Raw genomic sequence first — 23,258 nt, forward strand, 5'->3', positions numbered from 1 at the left:
AAAAAAAGTTTATTCATTATGAAATTATGAAAAATATGAAGAACATTCCCCCTGTGAGGCCACTAGGTTATTTGACTGCAGTAAAGTGATACACTCTGTAACTGTTCTAAAGTCACCATTTGCCTCATGGTGAAATCACTGAGCGGTTTCCTTCCTCTACAGCAACTGAGTTAGGAAGGACACCTGTATCTTTATAGTGACTGGGTGTATTGATACACCAAAGTGTAAATAACTTCCCCATGCTCAAAAGGACATTCAATGTCTGTTTTTTTAAACTCATCTACCAATAGGTGCACTTCTTTGTGAGGGAATCTGTGTTTGAAATTCATTGCACGACTGAGGGACCTTAAAGATAATTGAATGTGTGAATATCTCTGATGTGTTATGTTGTAATACCATGCTATTTATTGGGCTATGTAAGTATTGCATTGTGTAGTTTGCAGTACCATTGTTAAAAAATGTTTTAATTTATTTAACCAGGCAAGTCAGTTAAGAACAAATTGTTATTTACAATGACGGCCTACCCGGCCAAACCCTAACGATGCTGAGCCAATTGCGCACCGCCCTATGAAACGACCGGTTGTGATACAGCCTGGAATTGAACCAGGGTCTGTAGTGGCGCCTCTAGCACTGAGATGCCTTAGACCACTGCACCACTCGGGAGCCCCAATATGCATGTTTAGTTCTATTCTTCTATAGAAACCACAAAAATCACTTCTGATGCAAATCTGTGTGTGTGTGCAACTGTGAGGTGGTGACTAGAGAATAAAACTCTGGATGTGGACAAATCTGCCTGCTTCTTGCCGGACCGCTTGTAGTGGGTCAGACCAAAGTAGAATCAGCCTCAGAAGCAAAACCGCTCAGATGGCTACAGTTGGCCGTTTTAACATACACAGCGGGAGCGACACCAGTAGCAACAGGGGTGTCCTTCACCCCCGCCTGCCGAACACTGCTATCCAGCAGTTCTGTTAACGTTACGGCAAGGGCAGGTGCTCGGCAGGCAGGAGCAAATGACACCGTGAGCTAGCTAGTACTCCAGTAACTTTACACAGGCGTTCTGTTAACGTTACAGCGAGGGTGTCTGTGTCTGTTTATCACAGCTTTCATCACAGCTTGGATAAAGAGGGTGGCTGGTATATCTATTCCTGCAGATTTAGGAATGCCAACATGCAGGAACGACTCGAGTTGCGGGCCGCAATCACACACTATTACAGATTATTATGAAATATATGCAAATTACTTACTCCAAATGTGTATTAGTCACATGAAAAAATAAAACCTACTGTCTTTTTCTGTGACTGAAATGCACTGAATAGAAAATTGTGTGCTGGACACCATTTAAAAAAAAAACTGTCCTGTGTATTTCAAAAATACTTTGTGATAGTTGGTTGACATTTCCCAGGGGAAAAGTAGATCCATATTCAAGAAAAAAATCGAATCTAATGAGATTGACCATATGACTGGATACTGACCACTGAATATAATTGACTGTTAAACGTTAACTTTCAGGTATTTTAAATGTCTACTTGTCAATGTTTTTGTAACGTCTGTCATGTCTTTTTCGGTATGTGTCAGACCCCAAGTAGACTAGCTGTCGTCATGGCGTCAGCTAATGTGGATCCTAATAAAATCAAGTAAAATCAACATACTGACATACTGTGCCTCAAGGCATCACAAATGGTGAGAATAACAGCAAGAGCAGTCTGTACCGCTCTTGCTTTGCAGCACTATGCCACCTAGGGAAGAACTGTCAAGAAAATAGTTTTGAATAAGGATATACTCATTAAGGGCAGTTGTGAATATACTGTAGTTGATTCTGTTGGAACTTTCAGCCCTATTGATAGAACTGAGTCATATTTATTCACCTAAAGCATCATTTCATTGGACCTTTCTGTTTTTTGGATCTTTGCATTCTGTGTAGGTCTATGGCACCTGGTGTCCCTGATAGGCCCTGACCTGGGTAGGGCTCAACGGACGTGTGTGTGGGGTTAGACAAGAACAGGCATTTACAGTCACAATCTTAAGAGATTGGGCCAATTGCAACCACTATTGACCGCCGTATTACAGTGAGGTGATCCATTAATATAGGCTAAGATCCTCCACACAGCTGATCTCAATGATTTAAAAATTGCCACCGCTACAAAGCCCCATTTAAAGCTTACCAAATGCTCAAATGCGTCCTTTGTCCTGATCTTGTCCATATTCTGATTGTGCCCACATTTTTAGACAGGTGTAGATGATTAAAAGACTCATTGTGATCCTAACCACCTCTGGAGGTAGTCAGGCACGGATTGTCTGGATATCTTTACAAGTGTAGACAGATCTGGACAGAGAAACCATTTAAATAATCATTATCCCGCCCTCTAAAATCATTGACTTATGACATCAATGGATGTTTTAAAATAAATAAAAACATTTATGAAAGAATAGTATACATATATTTGGATACAGGGAGGGACCATGACAAATTGTGCAGACAGTGGATGGATAAGAGACACATTTTAATACCATGTGAAGACAGATTACTGAAAATGTGGGCACACTCAGAATGTGCACAAGATCAGGAGACAGGAATAAACCAGGTATAAACAGGCTTCAAAACCATTTCTTACAAAACATTTTAGCTAAAACTAACCTTGGTCTACAGTGCATTCAGAAAGGATTCAGACCCCTTCCCCTTTTCCACATTTTGTTACATTACAGCCTTATTCTAAAATGATTAAATAAATTCATTTTTTTCCCTCATCAATCTGCACACCACCACATAATGACAAAGGGAAAACAGCTTTTTAGAAATGTTTGCAAATGGATTAAAAATTAAAAACAGAAATACCCTATTGTTATTTCTTCCACAATGTTCACTCTAAAACAAACCTTAATATAGATGATAGGAATTACAGCTAAAGCAGGCTGGACATGCATGTCCTCAAACTATAGTATGAACACCTAGTTCCAAAATCCATCCTTGATCCCTCGTTGTATGCAAAAATCCCCCTCACATGTCATGACTGATCTTGGCATGTCAACTCCTTAATCTCCTCCTTGAGGATAATTTCATTGAAAACATTATGTATAGAGAGAGATGTAGGCTGACTGTATGACACCAGGACAATGGATATAATGAGTTCTGTTATAAAGCTGATAGGCTGTCATATCTTCAACCCTGTAGAATGACCATTACTCTTCAAAAAGGCAAAACCGCATAGCCAATTGAGTCAAGGATGCTGATGAGAAGTGATCCTATTAGATGTTATGAGGAACATTAAAAGCCTTGCATAGTGTATCAAAGTTCGGAAAATAAACCGGACAATGATTAACCATTATCTAATAAAGAATACACTTGCTAAAATGGACTGTGACACATAAACTACCCCCTAAAGGAAGGAAGGACACTGCTTTTATTACTTCACCAATAGTATGCTCCATATTGTCACTTAAAACTTAACTAAACCAGAAAACACTATGGACAATAAATAGACTACATTTCATGTCAAATAACAATTTTTATAGAACAATATTAGGAAATGGTACAGAAAGACTGATGATACATTTATTACACAATTCTTGAACACAACGATGTTTAAAGTGACAAAAAAAAAACACAATAATAACAAATTAATATCCTGGAAAATAACTGCCCCAAAATAAATCCTCTGAAACAAAAACATGTGACAATAATATAGGCCTATAAAACAATAAAAACTGTGGTCCAGATTGTTTTCTTCATACTGCCTTGAGTCAACAGTAGCAACCCATTTTCATTGGTAAAGCAGTCAAACCAAAAAGATGTGTAAAACCGCTCAAACATGACTCAGCTTAAATATCACAGTCATTTGTATTGATCATTTTGCACATCATTCTTACAAGCATACAATGCTTTGTCATTACATTAAATTGTATCTAGGCTTACATGGCACCTAAATCATCTGTTTAAAAACACAGATCAGCAAGAGACACTATGCTGGCTGATTCTTGAATTTGATAGGCTTATGGCTGATAATGCACTGTTGTCCATTGGCATGGCAGCCGATGTGTACCTTGGGTTATGCTTTATCATAGTAACACCAATGTATTATTGGACCACAACATTTAAAGTTATAGGACATACATACTCTCTCATTGTCATTTTGCACCACTACAGTTGAAGTGGAAAGACACATAAGCGGCAATATAATCAATTTAATATTACAAATATTACATACTTTTTTCTTAACATTCTCAGATCAGCAGGTGCCACTCTGGCAGCAGGTAAAGTAAGTGTGATCCTGTAATGATTATGTACACTATACACCAGGGTTGGGCTCAATTTAATTTCAATTCAGGAGGTAAACTGACATTCCCATTCCAATTAAACATGTTCTCAATGAGAATGTTGTGAATTGGAACTTAATTCCTGAATTGACTGAATTCAAATGGAATTGGACCCAATCCTGCTACTAAACACCCCATCTCTTATAATGACCGGTGGTAAAGAAGCAGATTTTGACTTGGGGCTAGTGCCACAGAACAGCCAATAATCAAAAGATAAATAATATAGAGAAAGATTGTGTAAGAGAGAGCAACAGTTCACATTTCCATCCTGAGACACACTAAAACACTTAGAGATCGTCATAGAGGACAAGTGCCATTTAAAATTGCCAATGTCCCATGAGACTTTGTTTAAAATGCCCAGTTTGATCAAAAACTAGATTTTCCCGTGCTTTATATACACTGCTCAAAAAAATAAAGGGAACACTTAAACAACACAATGTAACTCCAAGTCAATCACACTTCTGTGAAATCAAACTGTCCACTGAGGAAGCAACACTGATTCACAATAAATTTCACATGCTATTGTGCAAATGGAATAGACAACAGGTGGAAATTATAGGCAATTAGCAAGACAAACCCAATAAAGGAGTGGTTCTGCAGGTGGTAACCACAGACCACTTCTCAGTTCCTGTGCTTCCTGGCTGATGTTTTGGTCACTTTTGAATGCTGGCGGTGCTTTCACTCTAGTGGTAGCATGAGACGGAGTCTACAACCCACACAAGTGGCTCAGGTAGTGCAGCTCATCCAGGATGACACATCAATGCGAGCTGTGGCAAGAAGGTTTGCAGTGTCTGTCAGCGTAGTGTCCAGAGCATGGAGCCGCTACCAGGAGACAGGCCAGTACATCAGGAGACGTGAAGGAGGCCGTAGGAGGGCAACAACCCAGCAGCAGGACCGCTACCTCCGCCTTTGTGCAAGGAGGAGCAGGAGGAGCACTGCCAAAGCCCTGCAAAATGACCTCCAGCAGGCCACAAATGTGCATGTGTCTGCTCAAACAGTCAGAAACAGACTCCATGAGGGTGGTATGAGGGCCCGACATCCACAGGTGGGGGTTGTGCTTACAGCCCAACACCGTGCAGGACGTTTGGCATTTGCCAGAGAACACCAAGATTGGCAAATTCGCCACTGGCGCCCTGTGCTCTTCACAGATGAAAGCAGGTTCACACTGAGCACGTGACAGAGTCTGGAGACGCCGTCGAGAACGTTCTGCTGCCTGCAACATCCTCCAGCATGACCGGTTTGGCGGTGGGTCAGTCATGGTGTGGGGTGGCATTTCTTTGGGGGGCTGCACAGCCCTCCATGTGCTCGCCAGAGGTAGCCTGACTGCCATTAGGTACCGAGATGAGATCCTCAGACCCCTTGTGAGACCATATGCTGGTGCGGTTGGCCCTGGGTTCCTCCTAATGCAAGACAATGCTAGACCTCATGTGGCTGGAGTGTGTCAGCAGTTCCTGCAAGAGGAAGGCATTGATGCTATGGACTGGCACGCCCATTCCCCAGACCTGAATCCAATTGAGCACATCTGGGACATCATGTCTCGTTCCATCCACCAACGCCACGTTGCACCATAGACTGTCCAGGAGTTGGCAGATGCTTTAGTCCAGGTCTGGGAGGAGATCCCTCAGGAGACCATCCGCCACCTCATCAGGAGCATGCCCAGGCCTGGTAGGGAGGTCATATAGGCACGTGGAGGCCACACACTACTGAGCCTCATTTTGTCTTGTTTTAAGGACATTACATCAAAGTTGGATTAGCCTGTAGTGTGGTTTTCCACTTTAATTTTCAGTGTGTCTCCAAATCCAGACCTCCATGGGTTGATAAATTTGATTTCCATTGATACTTTTTTTTTTACATAGTTGAATGTGCTGACAACAAAATCACAAAAAAATTATCTAATGAGAATATTTCATTCATTCAGATGTGTTATTTTAGTGTTCCCTTTATTTTTTTGAGCAGTGTACATTTCCAGGTTGGAAATAATACTGTGAAAATTATTATTATTGAATTATTGAAAAGACCGCCTGAAATGTCAGGCTGTTTTGGTGGGATGGAGTTTTGACCTGCTGGTGACATCACCAGACAGTAAAAATTAGTTAAAAGATGAATAACAAAGATTTCCAAACATCTCTGCCAATAACAGCTAGTTCAGTTTCCCCCTCCCCCAAAACCATTCCCAGACAATCCTAGACAACCATTTTAATTGAAAACAATAACAGTAAGTTACTTAATTGTTACCCAGAAATGACTTGATATTGAGATAGAAATGGCTGCATTGGACCATTAAATCCATGCTTCATTATTAGCCTAGGTCTGGGCCTCACAGTCTACTGGTCAAAGACAGATCCTACTCACTATAGTATATAGTTTGATGCCCTCTCACACCTTTTGGTTGTTAGAAACTAATGAGGATTTGTCTTTCCAGCTGTTTCATGAAGCTTTCCATACCTGGGAAGACTTGACAGCCAGACATACCACACAGACAAACATCCCTCTCGTCACATCTCAGAGCAATCCTCATGTGAAACGCTTAGTTTCTGTGCACTCAGAAGTGCAGTGAGCGAGAATAGTATGGGCAGTTATGGCATTAATGGTGATGGGGCACCATAACTAAAGTTCCCTATTGAAACAGTTCAGCCCATTTTCTCCCCAACTATTGGCTAGCTAGAACATTCTCTCAACAACCATTGACCAGCTAGCACGTTCTCTTCCTGCCTATTGGCCAGCTAGACCATTCCCTCACCAACCATTGACCAGCTAGCACATTCTCTCCATGACTATTGGTGACCTAGTTTTGGGATCATGGCTTGGGCTGGGCTGACAGACAGCCACTGGCACCCAATAGGTCAGCTATCACACTAAGACACTACCTTCAGATCGACCACTAAGGGGCAATGACACTGAAACAATATGGCAACCAACAGAGCAAATATGACATGATGTAGCTAGGTGACAAATCAACAAAAAAGCAAGATTTTTTTTAAGTAGTTCCCTTGGCAAGGTTGCTATGGCAACAACAGCAGTGCCCGTTCATATGCATTCCGTGCAGAAGGGTAACTGTGTTACCGTAGTGGGGTATTGTATCATAAAATCAGACCGTTTTCAGCTTATACAGTCAGTCTATGGACAAGGTTAGGGATCTTCCCCAGCCCAAATAATGTGCTTAGTGGTGTGGACAGCAGCAGGCCAGTGCAGAGCGAGTCCCTGTATGCTTCACAGCCCTACATCATACACCTGGCCTTTCTCTCACCCCATCCTCCTCCTCCTCTTCCTCATGCCGTTGGCTCAGTAATCAGTACAGGCTCCAGGCCCGCTGATCCTGAGGGTACGATGATGAAGAAGAGTGGGATGAAGAGGAAGAGGAGAAGTCTGTGGGGCGTAGCTGCTTTCCACACGCACACATTCAGTCCATCTTCTCCTTCTGGACCAGCTTGGGCGCGTCTACAAACTCCCGCCCGTTGAAGAGGATGACGCCGGCCGTCACGAAGCTAGCTGTGCCCCAGAACAGCACATACGCCAGGGTCTCCGTCCACGTGTCACCTGAGGGGGGGAGACACGGAGGGTGACTACAGGTAATAACTAGGTACCGAAAAAGTACTCATTGATAGCACATACTTGCCTAGTCAATACCAGTGGAAACAGTGTTGTAAAACGAAGTACGGCAAAATGTGTTTATGGGACCAAATCCTAACTTGAGATTGGTGCAGGTGTAACTAGAATTTTCAAACAAATTCCATGCCCCTATTAGGATTCAATGTAGAATTGACAAGGGAGTCCACTGCGGTCTTACCAGCCATGAGGAGGCAGATGATACACATGGAGAATGCCACAACCATGATAATGGGCAACTAAAGGGGGAGAGGGGAAATAGGAGTTAAATAAGATAACGAAATCTCAATCTACCACCTGTGAATGAAACCAACACATATTGTAGCCAATCAGTACACATAGCAGTGATCAGGCCTAGCCAATCCGATCTCACCGTGAGGAACTTCCAGTCTTTGGTCTCATGAAGGGGTGTGGTCATGTCTGCCTCATCAATGGAATAGTTACCCAGGAACAGATCAATAGAGTCCTGATGATCAGGAGAGATGTCTCAATTATCAGTTACCACACACGTCAAGCATTTTTTATTAGTCACATTTACAAAAACATGACTAATAACTGGCACACATGCACAGTAGACACACACACACCTGTCTGAAACCATCTGAGAAGTTGTTCTTGTAGTATCTGATCATGGAGTTCCATCCATCCATCACCAGCCCCCATTGTGTCCTCTTCCCTGTTCTGAGAGATGAGCAACTCTTCAGTCATCCTCGTCATAATCTCTCACACACACTACAAATAATCATCGACGTCATCCTCCACCCTTTCCTGAGCACGCTCTTACTTAAGAGTTGTCTTCCTGGTTATAACAAAGGTCACTAGCAAAACATCCTACTCCTTCCTCCCTGTTCTAAGGGCACCAGTCCATTCAATACTCATCAATGTTTTATGCAGTTCATATCCAATAATGCATGGCCAACTTCATAGGTGTGTGGGGTGTGACTGACAGTGGGATGGTACTGTGCCAGCAGAAAGACAACTAGTTCTCTGTCATTGTAGAAATGGACAAGTTCTATTGGAATCCATGAAGAGAGCCAGTCCTGTGCCTTAGTTTGCTAATCACCAGATTAGCAAGAAACACGTGAGCCCCTCTCTCTCACCTTGTGAAGTCCGTCTTCAAGGCCCCTGTGCCAGCATACTGCTTGGCACACGCATTGGCATTGTCTGCCCACGCTGCAGTGAGGAAGGGTGAGAGAGGAAAAGGGGGGTGGAAGAAAGAAAACAGATTTAGTGAGTGGAAAGAGGGGAGGATTTCAATCATGTTAATAAACCGTAGGGTTTGATTAATCTCATAAGGAAAACAATGCTGTGCTCGTGCTGGCAGAGGGGTAGGAAAGTGTGCAGATTTCAGCTGAGGATCACCATTTTTGTAGATCTTCTCGAAGTCGGACTGATCTTCAATCCTCTGGCCCATGTGGAGAACTCCCAGCCGCTGCAGATAAACAAAGATGTGTGGTGAGATACTGCAGTGGCCTGACCACAGGGGGCAAGGTGGAACCAAGATGGTCGCCATCAGATTCAGCACTGTTGTTTACCCGAAAGACCTTGATGCAACTGCACCTTCATCACCCTGTGGGTAAACCAGCAGCCTAACTACTACACTATTAATACATGTTTCAATGACAATTTAACCCACAGTGCTAAAACAGTTGAATAAAACACAATGGTACCTGAAGTATTTAAGGTACCTGGGTGAGATGAGACCTGATTTTTTTTTTTTTACAGCCCACATAGGGTCAGATAACTAAAACAGCCCACAGTCAACTAAAACAGCCCACAGTCAAAGTCCACAGAAACAGCAGCTTTAGTCAAAGGCCTTCAACATAGAGTTTGGATTTTCCAGTCTCTGTTTTGTCAGTTTGTTGCTCATTTGCAAATGTGGGTCAAGTGAGTCGAAGAAGTAGAAGTTGTGAAACACATGACTTTGTCAAGTCAAAGGTCTGTTAGGTCAAAATGGACGAGCTCCTCCTGAAATGTAGTTTGCCATTAAGATTTTTACCATTGCTTTTACAGAATGTAAAAGGGGAGGCTAGGTCTACACCTTTAATGAACAGTAAAACTCCTGAGGTGGGACAGAGAGGACCATGACATTGCTCATTATGTCAAAGACAGATAGTGTGTCTAGATGTGGTGGAAGTGTTTAGATCAGGGATGTCAAACTCATTCCGTGGAGGGCCTAGTGTCTGCTGGTTTTGGGTTTTTCCTTGCAATTAAGACCTAGACAACCAGGTGTGGAGAGTTCATTACTAGTTAGTGACCTTAATTCATCAATCAAGTACAAGGAAAGAGAGAACCCGTTGCCACTTGGCCCTCCGTGGAAGGAGTTTGACACCTGTGGAATAGATGGATGTAGTAGGAGTGTGTGTGATATATATATATATATAAAAATAAAATGGACATGTCTAGTCAGTGTGGGCGTGTCTGGTTGGTGGTTCCCACCTCCAGCTGTGACTGCAGTGAGCGTCGTGCCAGCAGACTCTGGATGACGTTGGTACGGTCCAAACAGTCCATGCAGTTACTGCGGAACATCCCTTCCTGTTGCACCAGAACGTTCCCATCCACATCAACCAGGAAGTACCTGACCAACCAATCAAACTATTTGATTCCTATTTGATTTTACAATAACATTTGTCACAAAACAAATCAGCAAACCACAGAGAGATGAACACCCCCCCCCCCCCCCAAAAAAAAAAAACTAAGTACACAAAGACAGAATGACATGGCCGGCCATGCAGACTAAATACTTACCCATACTCATCCTGCATCTCTGTCACCATATCGACTAAGATCTGCAGGCGATGCCACCTCATCCGACTGCATTCCTTGTGGAAGTCAAACGCTATGTATCTAGAGGTGCACGGTACAGGGAGAAAAGTTACGTAAAATCCAACTAAATCATCTTCTTTAAGGGGTTATTTGGAGTTCCATGACTTTAGACAGAATGTTCACCCCTAAAAAAAATATATACATGAATGACGTTAGAAGAAGACGAGCAGAGTGGGATCAGAATGAATGATGGGGAAAAGCTATAGTCCTTACTTGACCATGCCGTTGCCCAAGCTGGACACCATTTTGTCAAAGGCCTGTTCCAATTGCTTTTCTGAGCCTTTCTGGTCAATCAGATTTAAAATCACTTGCTTTCCATAAATGATAATCTGCGAGTCAAAATGCCTTTGGAAGCCATCCAGCTGTGAAAGCAGGACAATAAAAGGTAAGAAAGACTTCAGAACTCAGTAATAGTAATCCTCAATATCATATACCTCTACTGTAATTAAATGACTTGTACTGTAAATTAAAATGTTTGAACATGAAAAAAAATATTGTAACAGGTAGCTTACATGGTCAATGGTTTTGCTGATCTGAGGTTTTGGTTTGTACTTGAGGTTGGGTCTTTGGGACCAGTAGAAGGGGATGGAGCCTCGGGTCTGTACGAATGAGGCCTTGCCCCCGCTGCACTGGACAATCTGCTCTGTCTCCACAAAGTTAGCTGCATGACCCTCTGAGTCAATGCCTGATGGACCAAATAGACATTATGTAAAGATCCGTCTGAACGAGGAGTGATTGACAGTAAAACTATAAAGTGGACAGGCCAATATTATCTGCAAAGGGCTGGTGTGTGTGCAGGGTTTTGTTCCAACCCAGCTGTAAAACACCTGATTCCACTAATCAATATATTGATTGAAGACCCAGCTAGCATATAACGTTCTGAGAACCATGTTTCTTAAAGCTTGGTGAGAGTGTGGTTGTCCTATGGTTATTTTGCAAAAAACCTTCCCACAACTTTCCAGAAATGGTGCAGGATAGTTCAGCACATTTAAGGAAGGAAAATACTTGGTATTTCATTACCTTAACAGAACATTTCCTAAAAGTTCAAACATGGTTACATTGAATTTCAATGTTTGTAATGTTATAGGAATGTTCTCCAAGTGGTTTGACATTGGGAATAATTATAATTATAAACTAAAATGAACAACTTTGTATTTGTTGGAAAAGTATATGGCATGCTAGCTCCATCCTGGAGGTGCAGTGGACTAATTCCATGGATCGAGAACAGAAGAGCATAGGTTTGAATCTCACCTATGCCATGCCACAATAAAAAAAAGAAACACGTTTGAATGATTAATGCCTAAGCATATGAATTTCCATGTGTCCTATCTGTGCACAAAACAGTTAACCCAAACTAAGATAGCAGTGTTAAAAGTCCAATTGAAACTTTTGCTCAGAACGTTAATAAAACCTAACAGAAAAACTTTCAGGGAACTATAGTAAAACATTCTCAGAACCTCCCTGCAAACAAAAAATGTATGATGACAGCTTTGCACAGCCATGTCATTCTCTCAACCAGATTTATGAGGTAGTTACCTGGAATGCATTTCAATTAACAGGTGTGCCTTGTTAAAAGTTAATTTGTGGAATTTCTTTCCTTCTTAATGCGTTTGAGCCAATCAGTTGTGTTGTGACAAGGTAGGGGTGGTATACAGAAGATGGACTTGGTATTTTACCAAATAGGGCTATATCATGGCAAAAACAGCTCAAATAAGCAAAGAGAAACAAAAGTCCATCAATACTTTAAGACATGAAGATCTGTTAATGCGGAAAACTAAGAACTTTGAACGTTTCTTCAAGTGTAGTCGCCAAAACCAGCAAGCGCTATGATGAAATTGGCTCTCATGAGGACCGCCACAGGAAAGTAAGACCCAGAGTTACCTCTGCTGCAGAAGAAAAGTTCATTAGAGTTAACAGCAGCTCAGAAATTGCAGCCCAAATAAACACTTCAGAGTTCAAGTAACAGACACATCTCAACGTAAACTGTTCAGAGGAGACTGCGTGAATCAGGACTTCAAGGTCAAATTGCTGCAAAGAAACCACTACTAAAAGACATCAATGAGACATGCTTGGGCCAAGAAACACTAGCAATGGACATTAGACCAGTAGAAATCTGTATTTTGGTCTGATGAGTCCATATTTCAGATTTTTGGTTCCAACCGCTGTGTCTATGTGAGACGCAGAGTCGGTGAACGGATGATCTCCGCATGTGTGGGCCCCACCGTGAAGCATGGAGGAGGAGGTGTGATGGTGTGGGAGTGCGTTGCTGGTGACACATTATTTATTTAGAATTCAAGGTCACACTTAACCAGCATGGCTACCACAGCATTCTGCAGCGATACACCATCCCATCTGGTTTGTGCCTAGTGGGACTATCATTTTTTTTTTTTTACAGGACAATGACCCAATACACCTCCAGGCTGTGTAAGAGCCACAGATGATCTGGCCTCCACAATCACCCGACCCCAACCCAATTGAGATGGTTTGGACCGCAGAGTGAAGGAAAAGCAGCCAACAAGTGCTCAGCAAATGTGGGCACTCCTTCAAGACTGTTGGAAAAGCATTCCTCATGAAGCTGGTTGAGAGAATGCCAAGAGTGTGCAAAGCAGTCATCAAGGCAAAGGGTGGCTACTTTTAAGAATCAAAATTATATTTTTTTAACACTTTTTTTGGTTACTACATGATTCCATGTGTTATTTCATAGTTCTGATGTCTTCACTATTATTCTACAATAAGGAAAACCCCTTGAAAGAGTAGGCGTGTCCAAACATTTGACTGGTACTGTGTGTATTACTGTTTGGCTGGAACAAAACCCCCTGCACCCACACCGGTCCACTGTGGAAAAAATTGTCCGTCATCCCTGCTCTAGTCAGAAAGCTCCAGTTAGACGTGCTGGTGGATGTGGAGTCAATCACCTCTAACGTAGTAACGTACTCCAGCCCTGAAGCAGCTCCGCCTGGAGATGATGTTCCAGTCAAAGATCTTCCCATTGATGCAGCAGGACTTCATAATGATGACTGGACAACACATGGTTAGGGATAACATGGTCTTAACCTTTAAAGCCTAACTTTACCTCCTGAATTCAACCTTTCTCTGACCTCCTTTTCAGAAAATGTTTTGGAGTGTTGTGATGTTTAGAAAAGTGGGCTCCATCATATTATGTCAATGGATTAACTTTCCTTGTCTGTAAATACAATACCCCTAATTTCTCAATTATAATGCGACCTATATGAATCTCTCGCTCCGCCTTGTGGCTAAAGGAGCAAACTGCAAGTTCACTTCTATTGATATTTATTCAGCTTTATTTAACTAGGCAAGTCAGTTAAGAACAAATTCTTATTTTCAATGACGGCCTAGGAACAGTGGGTTAACTGCCTGTTCAGGGGCAGAACGAAAAAATTTGTACCTTGTCAGCTCGGGAGTTTGAATTTGCAACCTTTCGGTTGCTAGTCCAACGCTCTAACCACTAGGCTACCCTGCCCAGGACCATATACATGGTCTATGTTTTTCTCAGGGAAAAGAATGACGAGACTAATCCAGAGAAATGGGGAAATCACTAGCTGGTTTACATCCAGTCACTCAGACCGCTAAACCCCATGCAAAATATGACCGTGAAAATGACCATGTGATCTAGTGTGTTGTGCACACATGCAACTGTTCAGAGGGTAGATTTCACACTATTTACAGATTACAGGGTTTAAACTACAATGCTGTTTAACAGTTCAGTCACTATAAACAACTGCCCTCTCACATGGGCAATATCTGTTGTCTTACACAGTAAGTGGTAATGAGGTCTTCCTGTTTATGAGAATTGAAGAGTGGGAAAAGTCTTAATCTGGAGTTTGTAAGAAAAAAACAAACATGAAAGGATACAGCCGTGGACAACTGGGAAAGCAAACCTGTGCAGCTGTCAAGAGAAGAACAGAGACAATGCAGTTTAGAAAGATCATAAGATCTGTACTGGAGCGTATTCCTTCTATATTTACCACAAGTGGTTAACATGTGTCAGTTCTGTCCTTACCTCTGGCTGTGGCATGAATTCTCTCAACAGGTGACCATTCCACACAAACCGCTGATCTGCCTAAAAAAAAAGGGCAAGAACACAACACATCTTTATCATACCATTCGACTTGTTTCCACATGCCCTGCATAGGAAATATCTGCATCTGTACAGGACACAAGTACAAACACATTACTCGTGTTTTCATGAATGTATCTCCAAAAGGAAACATGTTTTTGCATTATTTTCCTCCCTCACATACATATATATCCCCTCATTCTCTCACCCTTTCCAGCAGGCTCATCTCCTGGAACTCAGGGCTGGTGTTGGCAAGTCTCTGCAGAGTGTGGGTCAGGTCGTAGTCTGTAGCAAAGTAGAAGCCGTCTGTGAGCAGAACACTGTTGATCATGGACAGGAAGGCTTTGTTGTCCTGCATCTGATGAGGTCAGAGGTCAAAGATAGGTCAGGTGGCAGGTTGACCAAGGAAAGCACAGAGGTCAAAGGTGAGAGGTCAGGAGGAAGGTTGAAGAAGGAAAGCAAAACAGAAGTTAGGTGGAATGATGGTTAGAAAGTATCGGATGACCACTATCCTAAAAAAATACATACAAGGAATCTAAACTTATAAACTATAAATAACATCTCCTCCACCAGTACTGTAACTAGAAGTCAACATAGAGATGCTCACTAATAGAGAAACACTTGTCTAGACTTGGGGACAGAACAGAGTGTTCTTGTAACAGCTACATGATGACACCATCTGAATGCAGTACTTGTTCTGTCTGTGAGAAGGGGTCTCTTTCTCTTTGCCCTTCACATACACTTGACTGTCTACAGACACACTGTCTGCCGTGGATCGGCTCCATAGTCAATTCAACACAGGGCATCTATGTTAGCACAGATGGCTAGCATCCTCTGTCCAATATAATGCATTTGTATTGGTCAGGCTAGGGTTTGACAGGTCAGCATCCACATCAAAACAACCCACCGTCATTAACATGTTGTCATGTTGAGCTTGAGTGCTTGTGGATGTGGGCTGGCACTGGGGCCCCAACTCACACCTCCCTACCTGGTTGTCTGTCAGGTGCAGCACAGTCTTCTTGTAAGAGATAACGTCAAAGTCCATAGCCTTCCACACAGCATGGCCCAACAGGTCACCCACCTTTTTCTTCTTTGTGACAACGATGAGGTACGTGCCTGGGGAGGGTAGGCAGAGGGGCACAGGTAAAGTAAACACTCACCCTGTTAAGAACAGTTGTGTGTACACAGGTAAAGTCTTCTCAATGGATAATTTTACAGAGTGCAAGATTGAACCTACCTGCCACCAGACGGATAGTTCCCATGATCCCACATATTGGCCTGGTGACCGCATGGGGAGGAATGTCCTTCCTCACTAGAGAGACAAATACAAACAATCAGCATTTTTAAAAACATTTTAGTCATTTTAGCAGACTCAAGCATTATCTTGAGTGACTTACAGTAGTGAGTGCAGACATTTTCATACTTTTTTTGTACTGGTCTCCCATGGGAATCAAGCCCACAACTCTGTCGTTGCACAGTGCTCTACCAACTGAGCCACATCATTTTTCATTGCCTTTATGATCACAAACCACCATTCGCTTATCTTTCAGTTTGCTACAGCTAGCGACTGGAATGAGCTGCAACAAACACTCAAACTGGACAGTTGTCTTCATTCAAAGACTCAATCATGGACACTCTTACTGACAGTTGTGGCTGCTTTGCTTGGTGTATTGTTGTCTCAACCTTCTTGCCTTTTGTGCTGTGGTCTGTGCCCAACAATGTTTGTACCGTTTTGTGCTGCTGCCATGTTGTTACCATGTCGTTGTCATGTTGCTACCATGCTGTGTTGTCATGTGTTGCTGCCATGCTGTTGTCGTCTTAGGTCTCTCTTTATGTAGTGTTGCGTTTATCTCTCGTCCTGATGTGTTTTGTCCTATTTTTAATCCCAGCCCCCGTCCCCACAGGAGCCCTTTAGGTAGGCCGTCATTGTAAATAAGAATCTGTTCTTAACGACTTTCCTAGTTAAATAAAAAATATATACAATGGACTTGGTCGGCATAAGACAGTATAATGCCATGATGATATAACACACACACACACACACACACACACACACAGCCTACTCAACATACCGGTGAGGATCATTTCTGTGGACACTCTGTCAATGGACAGTACATCATTGGAGCCGTCATCACAAGCCTCAATGTAAAACTTCTCTGGGGTAGTGTGCCTATGGGGGGGAGAGTGGGCACAGAGGAGGGAGATACAAAATCAGTGCCCTTGGTAGACGAACATTTGGCATGGTGACGCCTTATACAAAGGGAAAACATTGGCTTGATTTGGCAAAAGCTCAACTTAGTTAGTGGCTAACGTCGCCACAAGCTAGCTCACACATATTAGCTACTCACTAGCTGTCTCAATGGGCTAACTAACGTTAACAGCTAAGCTAACTAGCTAGCTAGCTAGCTGCTTCATCAACAAGATCGATTGAATTCTACCACTCAATTAAATCGAAAGGCAGATGGCTAAATAAGTACTGTTACGGACAACACAACTACACATCATTGACATGACTGTAAACTAACGTTAGCTACAATACTGTAAACTGAAACAAATCTCGCATACGAATGACTGCAGCCTGTAATTGCTGTTGAACGTTAGCTAACTAGTTTATCATCTGCTAGTTAGCTCTAGACGTACACCTACGGCAATTTTCTCTCATCATAATATGGCAACGTTTTCAGAAAAGTTGTACTAGCTAGCTTCTGAAAATAAAAGACTGAAAACGATATATATTTTCAAGACTTACAGGTTGAATTTCTCGTAGGCGGTCGCCATCTTTAGAGGTCTGACCTAGTGACGTGTCAATGAATGTGCACATTGTATATTATGGCTGGACCTGAGTTTGCGTCCAGGGTCAGACATTTAGCGTCGTAGTACATTTGCAAACTATGATAAAGTATAGGCAGCAACTAATTATGTATCACACACAAATACATTATTTGATCAAAGTTACAGTTTAGTAATCGCACTATTACTCTACAACTCAGCTCGTGTTAACTTTATAACGTGACAGTGCCTGTATCATTTCTAGCGGGCTAGTGGCGCAATGGATAACGCGTCTGACTACGGATCAGAAGATTCTAGGTTCGACTCCTGGCTAGCTCGTTCCTTTTATCTTCTCTGATATTTTTTCTCCGAAGATGAACCAATAGGTTGTTTGTTGTCATGATGAAGGAAGATATTATTCTTTGTTTCGATGGTATCATGACTTGTTTGATTGTGTTCGACTTGGCTGACTCTGATCTTCCGATTCAGAACTTTTCGTCGCCTAGGGAGTTTGTTGAAAAAACATCGCTGTCTGGTCTGACGTTACTGCTCATATTAAGGTTTATCAAACTTTTTGTATTCTATATGTTTTTGTGTGTCCAAATAGCCTCAAAGGGACAATCAGCAGTTGATATATCCATACATTAATGCTCTGTACCCATTGATTCTTGAAGAATATAATTTATATTCTTCAAGAATCAATGGGAATCAATAAATTTATATAACTGTCGTACCCCATCAGAACCAAAAATATAAGCTTGTTTTACTCAATGTTTTTAAAAACAAAGTAAATGTTAATAAAAACAAATTTTGCATCCATAGCTATGTCTATGAATATGAGAGGGATTACATTTCTCCAACCCAATCCCTCAATTTTTTACTGAAACAGTGGTGGGGAACGCTTTGTTCTCGTTGCAACTGCTGATTGGCCCTTTAAGGCTGCATTTATTTGGATTATCCTAAATACCTGTGTAAATATATACCTACCACAGCTGTGCAAAAGCTTTCGTTGTTGTATACAGGCTACTTGTTCATGAAGAAGAGACAGACAATTTGACAATCTATTACAATGCATTTATTTTAGTTAAATATTAGATATGGACATCTCTCAAATCATTTTCAAATACAGTAAACGACTGGAATACTTCACATACGTCACATACTTTGAACATATGATTAATGACCATGGGATTTTTTCCAAACAAGGATAAATATAATAAATCATGAAATATGATAGACTAAGCCTACTGAAACTTAATCTTTTAGTCACTTTTTTTGTCACTACAAACCAAAATGGGTTATCAGGGGTTGTTCATAGATATTGAATTTGGGGGTTTATTGGAATAGAATAAACCTAGTTATTTATTTTCTTGGGTGGTAATTGTGTGCAGGGATTTTGGAAACATTGTTGACCCAGACATAACATAACTGCTATATTTGGGTTAATAATGCAATAGAAAGTATATTCTATGAGTGGTGTGTGACAGAGGACAGTGGGAATATTAGCCCAGTATCAGTGTTGGGAACAGAACATCCAGGGTTCATTTAACAATAGAAATGTAATACTAATTCAACATGATTCCCACTGACATGGAACAATAAAAGGACCATGTACAGTTTGTGTATTGAATTGCTAACTTTGACTTTCTAGACAATACCTGCATATTAGCTAAAATGAGTAATGAAGGTATTTCTAGTAAAAAAATTCATGGAAACGCACCTTCATAACCCACACACAGAGACATACTACAAAACTGGGCAATTGCTCTATTCAGCTATGCAAACTATTTCTACTGTATCAGTATCTACAAACACATTGATTCAAACTGAGCAACTGAAATTGGTGGCACACAAAGGGGAAAATGAAGATCAGGATATTTACACAAGCACATGAAATGCATATTTATTTACACACAATGCACCTAATTGAGACTATAAATTGTATTGTTATAATTCCATGCTTAATTGTTTTGGTATCAGTCATTAAAATACAACTGTGCTTTGGCATTGGTATTTAAATATACATATATTAAAAAAATATTTCCAGAGTATTAACATTCGTGTCAGATGAAAGTTCAACACTTTACAACTAATAAACCATGTCTTCGATAGAGAAATAGATTTTTTCATTAAAAAAATAATAACAGGTCTATCTCATTTACAAGCACACTCCCACACTTGCACACACGCAATCAATCAATCAATCAATCAACCAATCGCACAATTAACCCTAAAGGGACCACACTTACATCAGAGATGTACAGTAAAGGCATACATTATCATTCAAACCATTATAGACATTTTTTTGGGCAGATTGGTTGTGGTTGGTTATTGGCAGTTAGTTCAGAGGGCCACCTGGTGGCACCATGCACTAGATCCTAAAACTAGAACTGGTGCTGGTAGGAGGCAGCGGTGGGTGAGGCGCAGCCCGGCTCGATGTGCTTCAGGTGGCAGGTGTGGCAGAGGAGGTGCCCGTCCAGCGGGTAACAGCGGTGCCCCTCCTCGTCGTTCAGCTCCATCTGACAGTCCTACAGACCAACACAGAGGGATGAGGAAGATAAAAGGGAAAAGCCTATCAAATAAATCGAATAACACTTGAACATTACCCCAAAAGGTAATTGTGATTCCATCTACATCTATCTGATTCTATGGGATCTTAACTGCAAAATATGCATTAAAAACGCTGGTTTAAAATACACATTTGTCTATATTCCAGAGGCATAGCTATCTATACCAGCAAGGTGAATTGTGGGCCATTCTCTCCTCCAATGTAAACATCTTTGAGAAGAACAGAACCTTGTCAAAGGCGAAATAACTTGAAGGTATTCTTAAATCCCCTTGAATTGCCCAGCAGGCTTGACAGACTAAACACTGTTTGAGAAGGACATTGGGTGTCCTCTTTCCACTCCTATTAATTGTTTAACTAGCTTCCACAGTGGAGCTATTCAGAGAGAGAGATCCTCAAAAGCTCTCGTCTCCACTCGGCTTACTGGTGATCAAATGCTGTTGAGGCGGGAGTCAGGAGAAGAGGCACTTGAGGAGAATCATCAGACAGTGTTGACGAGCGAAGCAAATGAACATGTGCTTGAGCTCCTCTTTCTAGCTCGCAATTAGTACCAAGACTGTAATTAAGCACTGGGACCACCTTGTCTATGATCTGTGTGCAGTAAATAGCTTTCCAGAATCTCTCTAACGTTTATTTTAAAAGACTAAATGATGACTGAAATATGGAGTTCTTGATATGATGAGAAGGCTGACATATGGTATAGGATCTACCCCCTGGCATTTAAGCACATTCATGTGGAGAAATAACGAGGCATTTTATAGTGGATATACTTGCTAAGATGACAGCTTTAACATTTAGTATGGTCACCAACAACACAGAACATCCAGTCTCTACAAAGATATAGGGAAAACAACAAGGAAATAGAAAAGGGAATTTGTATCTTAATGTTTACCCACTTCACAGTGATAGCACTCCACGTGGTAGTCTTTATCCATGGATACCACTCGGATGGTTTCATCAGAGCCCTGTGGAGACAAACAGACAGCCTTTTCAGTGTCCACTGAACCCGAGTAGCTATCAGTATAGGCTGGATCCGTTAATTTAAAACAGTTAAACATGGCATGCATGGCCTGGACAACTCTCCATTTTCTTCTGCGGCCAATGTCAGGTATGGAGAAATATGTGACAGGTGGCTCTGTTCAGTGGAGTTTTAAAATTATATATAAAAAATGTAGACATTTAGCAGCCTCTCTTATCCAGAGCGATTGACAGTTAGTGCATCTTAAGATAGTTGAGACCATAGAGATCCTATTAAATTATTCTATGGGTGAGACAACCACTTATCACAGTCATAGTATGTACATTTTTCATCAGTAGTTATCAGCAAAGTTGTTTTGTTTGTTGGTTTATGGACAAAACCGTAAGTAGATGTTGGCAGTAACAGAGTGCATTCAATTCAGTGCACTTTTCATCTTCTGCAGGTGCAGGTGACAGTGGGAAATGCATCAGCCAATCAGAGTCCTGTAACCAAAGAGATCCTATTCAAATGGAATTCTACAGGTCGTTATCAATAAACGTTACAATAAGGTACAGAGTGTTAGATTTGCCTGCTGGGGTTCAAGGAGACCCCCAGCTCCACTAAAACCATTGACAACTACATGCTGCTTTTAAGGGGTTGTTAAATGTTAGACCTATTTAGTTTTAATACCATCACCTTGAAGAGCATAGTCAGAACTACACAGTTCAGATTACTCCACATTTAGCTCTGTCATCAGAGTTACACAGCAAGTAACTGCATGCTTGTCATGATCTGTAAACATCTATTGATCATGTTTTTCAGATTCGTGAGGGTAGCCGATCCATTTGGCATGTTGAAAAGGGTTCATGTTAGCTAACTTCACGCGGCGGACCTACGTTGGCTGGAGAAAAAAGTACATTAGCTCTACTTAGCACTACTTTTAGCCAACTGTACAAAGTTTCTACCGGTAGCTTGCAAAGTAAGCCATTATCAGCTAACAATGGGCTTACATCGGCAAATGCGCCCTTCTGCTGCTTGACAGGCAGAGCCCACCAAGGATGGTGAAGTGAACCTAAACCACTCATACTAATCAGCTGTAGTTCACTTATAATTGAATTATCAAATTAATGGTGGCCAATAATGAGAGATATCGTGGGGCTACCGTCCTTGCCCTATTGTGACGTTTTATTGATAACAACTTAGATGTAATTCTATGCCTCTAATAGCATGTATTATCATGTCACAACACCAAAATGATGGAATCCATCAGTGACATAATCACAACAATGACAGAAGTCAACACTCAAATGATAGATTGACCACCACTAACTTGAGCTCTCCACCTTCAGAGAGGACTGTTGAGATCCTTAGATAGCCAACAGTACATTTGTTTTTACATGCTGAGCATCCATGGATAAAAATATCCCTTTGCGTTATAGGCCTCTGTCCATTGCTTTTTCATTTAGCCTGATTATTTTTCAGCTACAGTTAGCCGTGATTGCTAACAGGTACAGTAAACTAATTACTGCTGATATATCAAGCTAATTAGGCTTTGTTCTGACATCCATATGTGTCCTTTTACTTCCAACCTTTACAAACTACAACATTTGAAATAGGCCTAAAAATAGGCCAAAATGATATGTGTCTTTGACACCTGGCTGTTTTCTCAGGTGAAGGTTCACAGTACTGTCCAGAATTCTGGTGTTGGCCAAAGAACACATTTCTACACAACATATGGCTAACGAACAGTTAGCTTCTGACAGACAGTCTGGGTTCAGCCTACTACAGCTTCAGAGGGCATGTACTACAGCTGGAATGTTCCATATTTATCAGACTTTCACCAATTATTACCGTCATCACACAAGCTTTTCATCATGGACATGTGGTTACATACCATTGTTATGTGATAATAAAGCAAGGCTTGTCAGAACTGACATTATAATATAATTAACTATTCAGCTAACTGACATCTTATATTCTATATCAGCCAGACACACTCAGCAGGAGGGTACATGGAAGATTTTCAGCTATCTATCAACTCATTTAAAACCAGTTACACACATAAAAAAAAAGCTATTCTAAACTCTCCCCCTTGTACTGCACTGTGGTCCCTTCTACAAACCACCTGCTAGTAGGCATGAATT

General features: G+C 41.4%; 2 protein-coding genes and 1 non-coding gene across 3 annotated transcripts in view; 1 reads left to right on the top strand and 2 right to left on the bottom strand.

The window, feature by feature from the left end:
• Nucleotides 1-6,265: 6,265 nt before the first annotated feature.
• Nucleotides 6,266-17,686, bottom strand: LOC110539269 (phosphatidylinositol-3-phosphatase SAC1-B). The gene is made up of 18 exons (XM_021626149.2): nucleotides 17,571-17,686; nucleotides 16,894-16,991; nucleotides 16,059-16,133; nucleotides 15,810-15,937; nucleotides 15,030-15,179; nucleotides 14,765-14,824; nucleotides 14,617-14,650; nucleotides 13,659-13,760; nucleotides 11,256-11,428; nucleotides 10,957-11,105; nucleotides 10,666-10,764; nucleotides 10,357-10,495; nucleotides 9,280-9,349; nucleotides 9,018-9,090; nucleotides 8,505-8,598; nucleotides 8,291-8,383; nucleotides 8,099-8,156; nucleotides 6,266-7,848 (listed from the first exon to the last, which is right to left on the bottom strand). Exons 1-18 carry the CDS (start codon nucleotides 17,597-17,599, stop codon nucleotides 7,712-7,714), a joined length of 1,761 nt encoding a protein of 586 aa, XP_021481824.1. The 5' UTR covers nucleotides 17,600-17,686; the 3' UTR covers nucleotides 6,266-7,711.
• Nucleotides 17,687-17,856: 170 nt separating this feature from the next.
• trnar-acg lies at nucleotides 17,857-17,929 on the top strand. The gene has a single exon. It is a non-coding gene; the product is annotated as a tRNA-Arg (tRNA).
• A 718-nt stretch (nucleotides 17,930-18,647) lies between these two features.
• The window catches only part of LOC110539285 (Wilms tumor protein 1-interacting protein-like), a 33,692-nt gene continuing 29,081 nt past the window's right edge, over nucleotides 18,648-23,258 (bottom strand). Inside the window, exons 7-8 of the mRNA XM_036943662.1 lie at nucleotides 21,053-21,121; nucleotides 18,648-20,118 (exon numbers count right to left, since the gene is read on the bottom strand). Coding sequence (XP_036799557.1) covers nucleotides 19,975-20,118; nucleotides 21,053-21,121 — 213 coding nt within the window. The 3' untranslated portion in view covers nucleotides 18,648-19,974. The remainder of the gene's footprint in view (nucleotides 20,119-21,052; nucleotides 21,122-23,258) is intronic.

The sequence above is a fragment of the Oncorhynchus mykiss genome, chromosome 2 (genome assembly GCF_013265735.2).
Source record: "Oncorhynchus mykiss isolate Arlee chromosome 2, USDA_OmykA_1.1, whole genome shotgun sequence".
NCBI lineage: Eukaryota > Metazoa > Chordata > Actinopteri > Salmoniformes > Salmonidae > Oncorhynchus > Oncorhynchus mykiss.

What these genes read in the sequence shown, in the direction of transcription:
- LOC110539269 (XM_021626149.2), bottom strand. Translation starts at nt 17,599, where the DNA reads ATGGCGACCGCCTACGAGAAATTCAACCT. An exon ending in GCCTACGAGAAATTCAACCT is followed by an intron (nt 16,992 to 17,570) that starts GTAAGTCTTGAA and finishes TCCCCCCCATAG; the next exon opens with GCACACTACCCCAGAGAAGT. An exon ending in AGTACGTTACTACGTTAGAG is followed by an intron (nt 11,429 to 13,658) that starts GTGATTGACTCC and finishes TTGGTCCATCAG; the next exon opens with GCATTGACTCAGAGGGTCAT.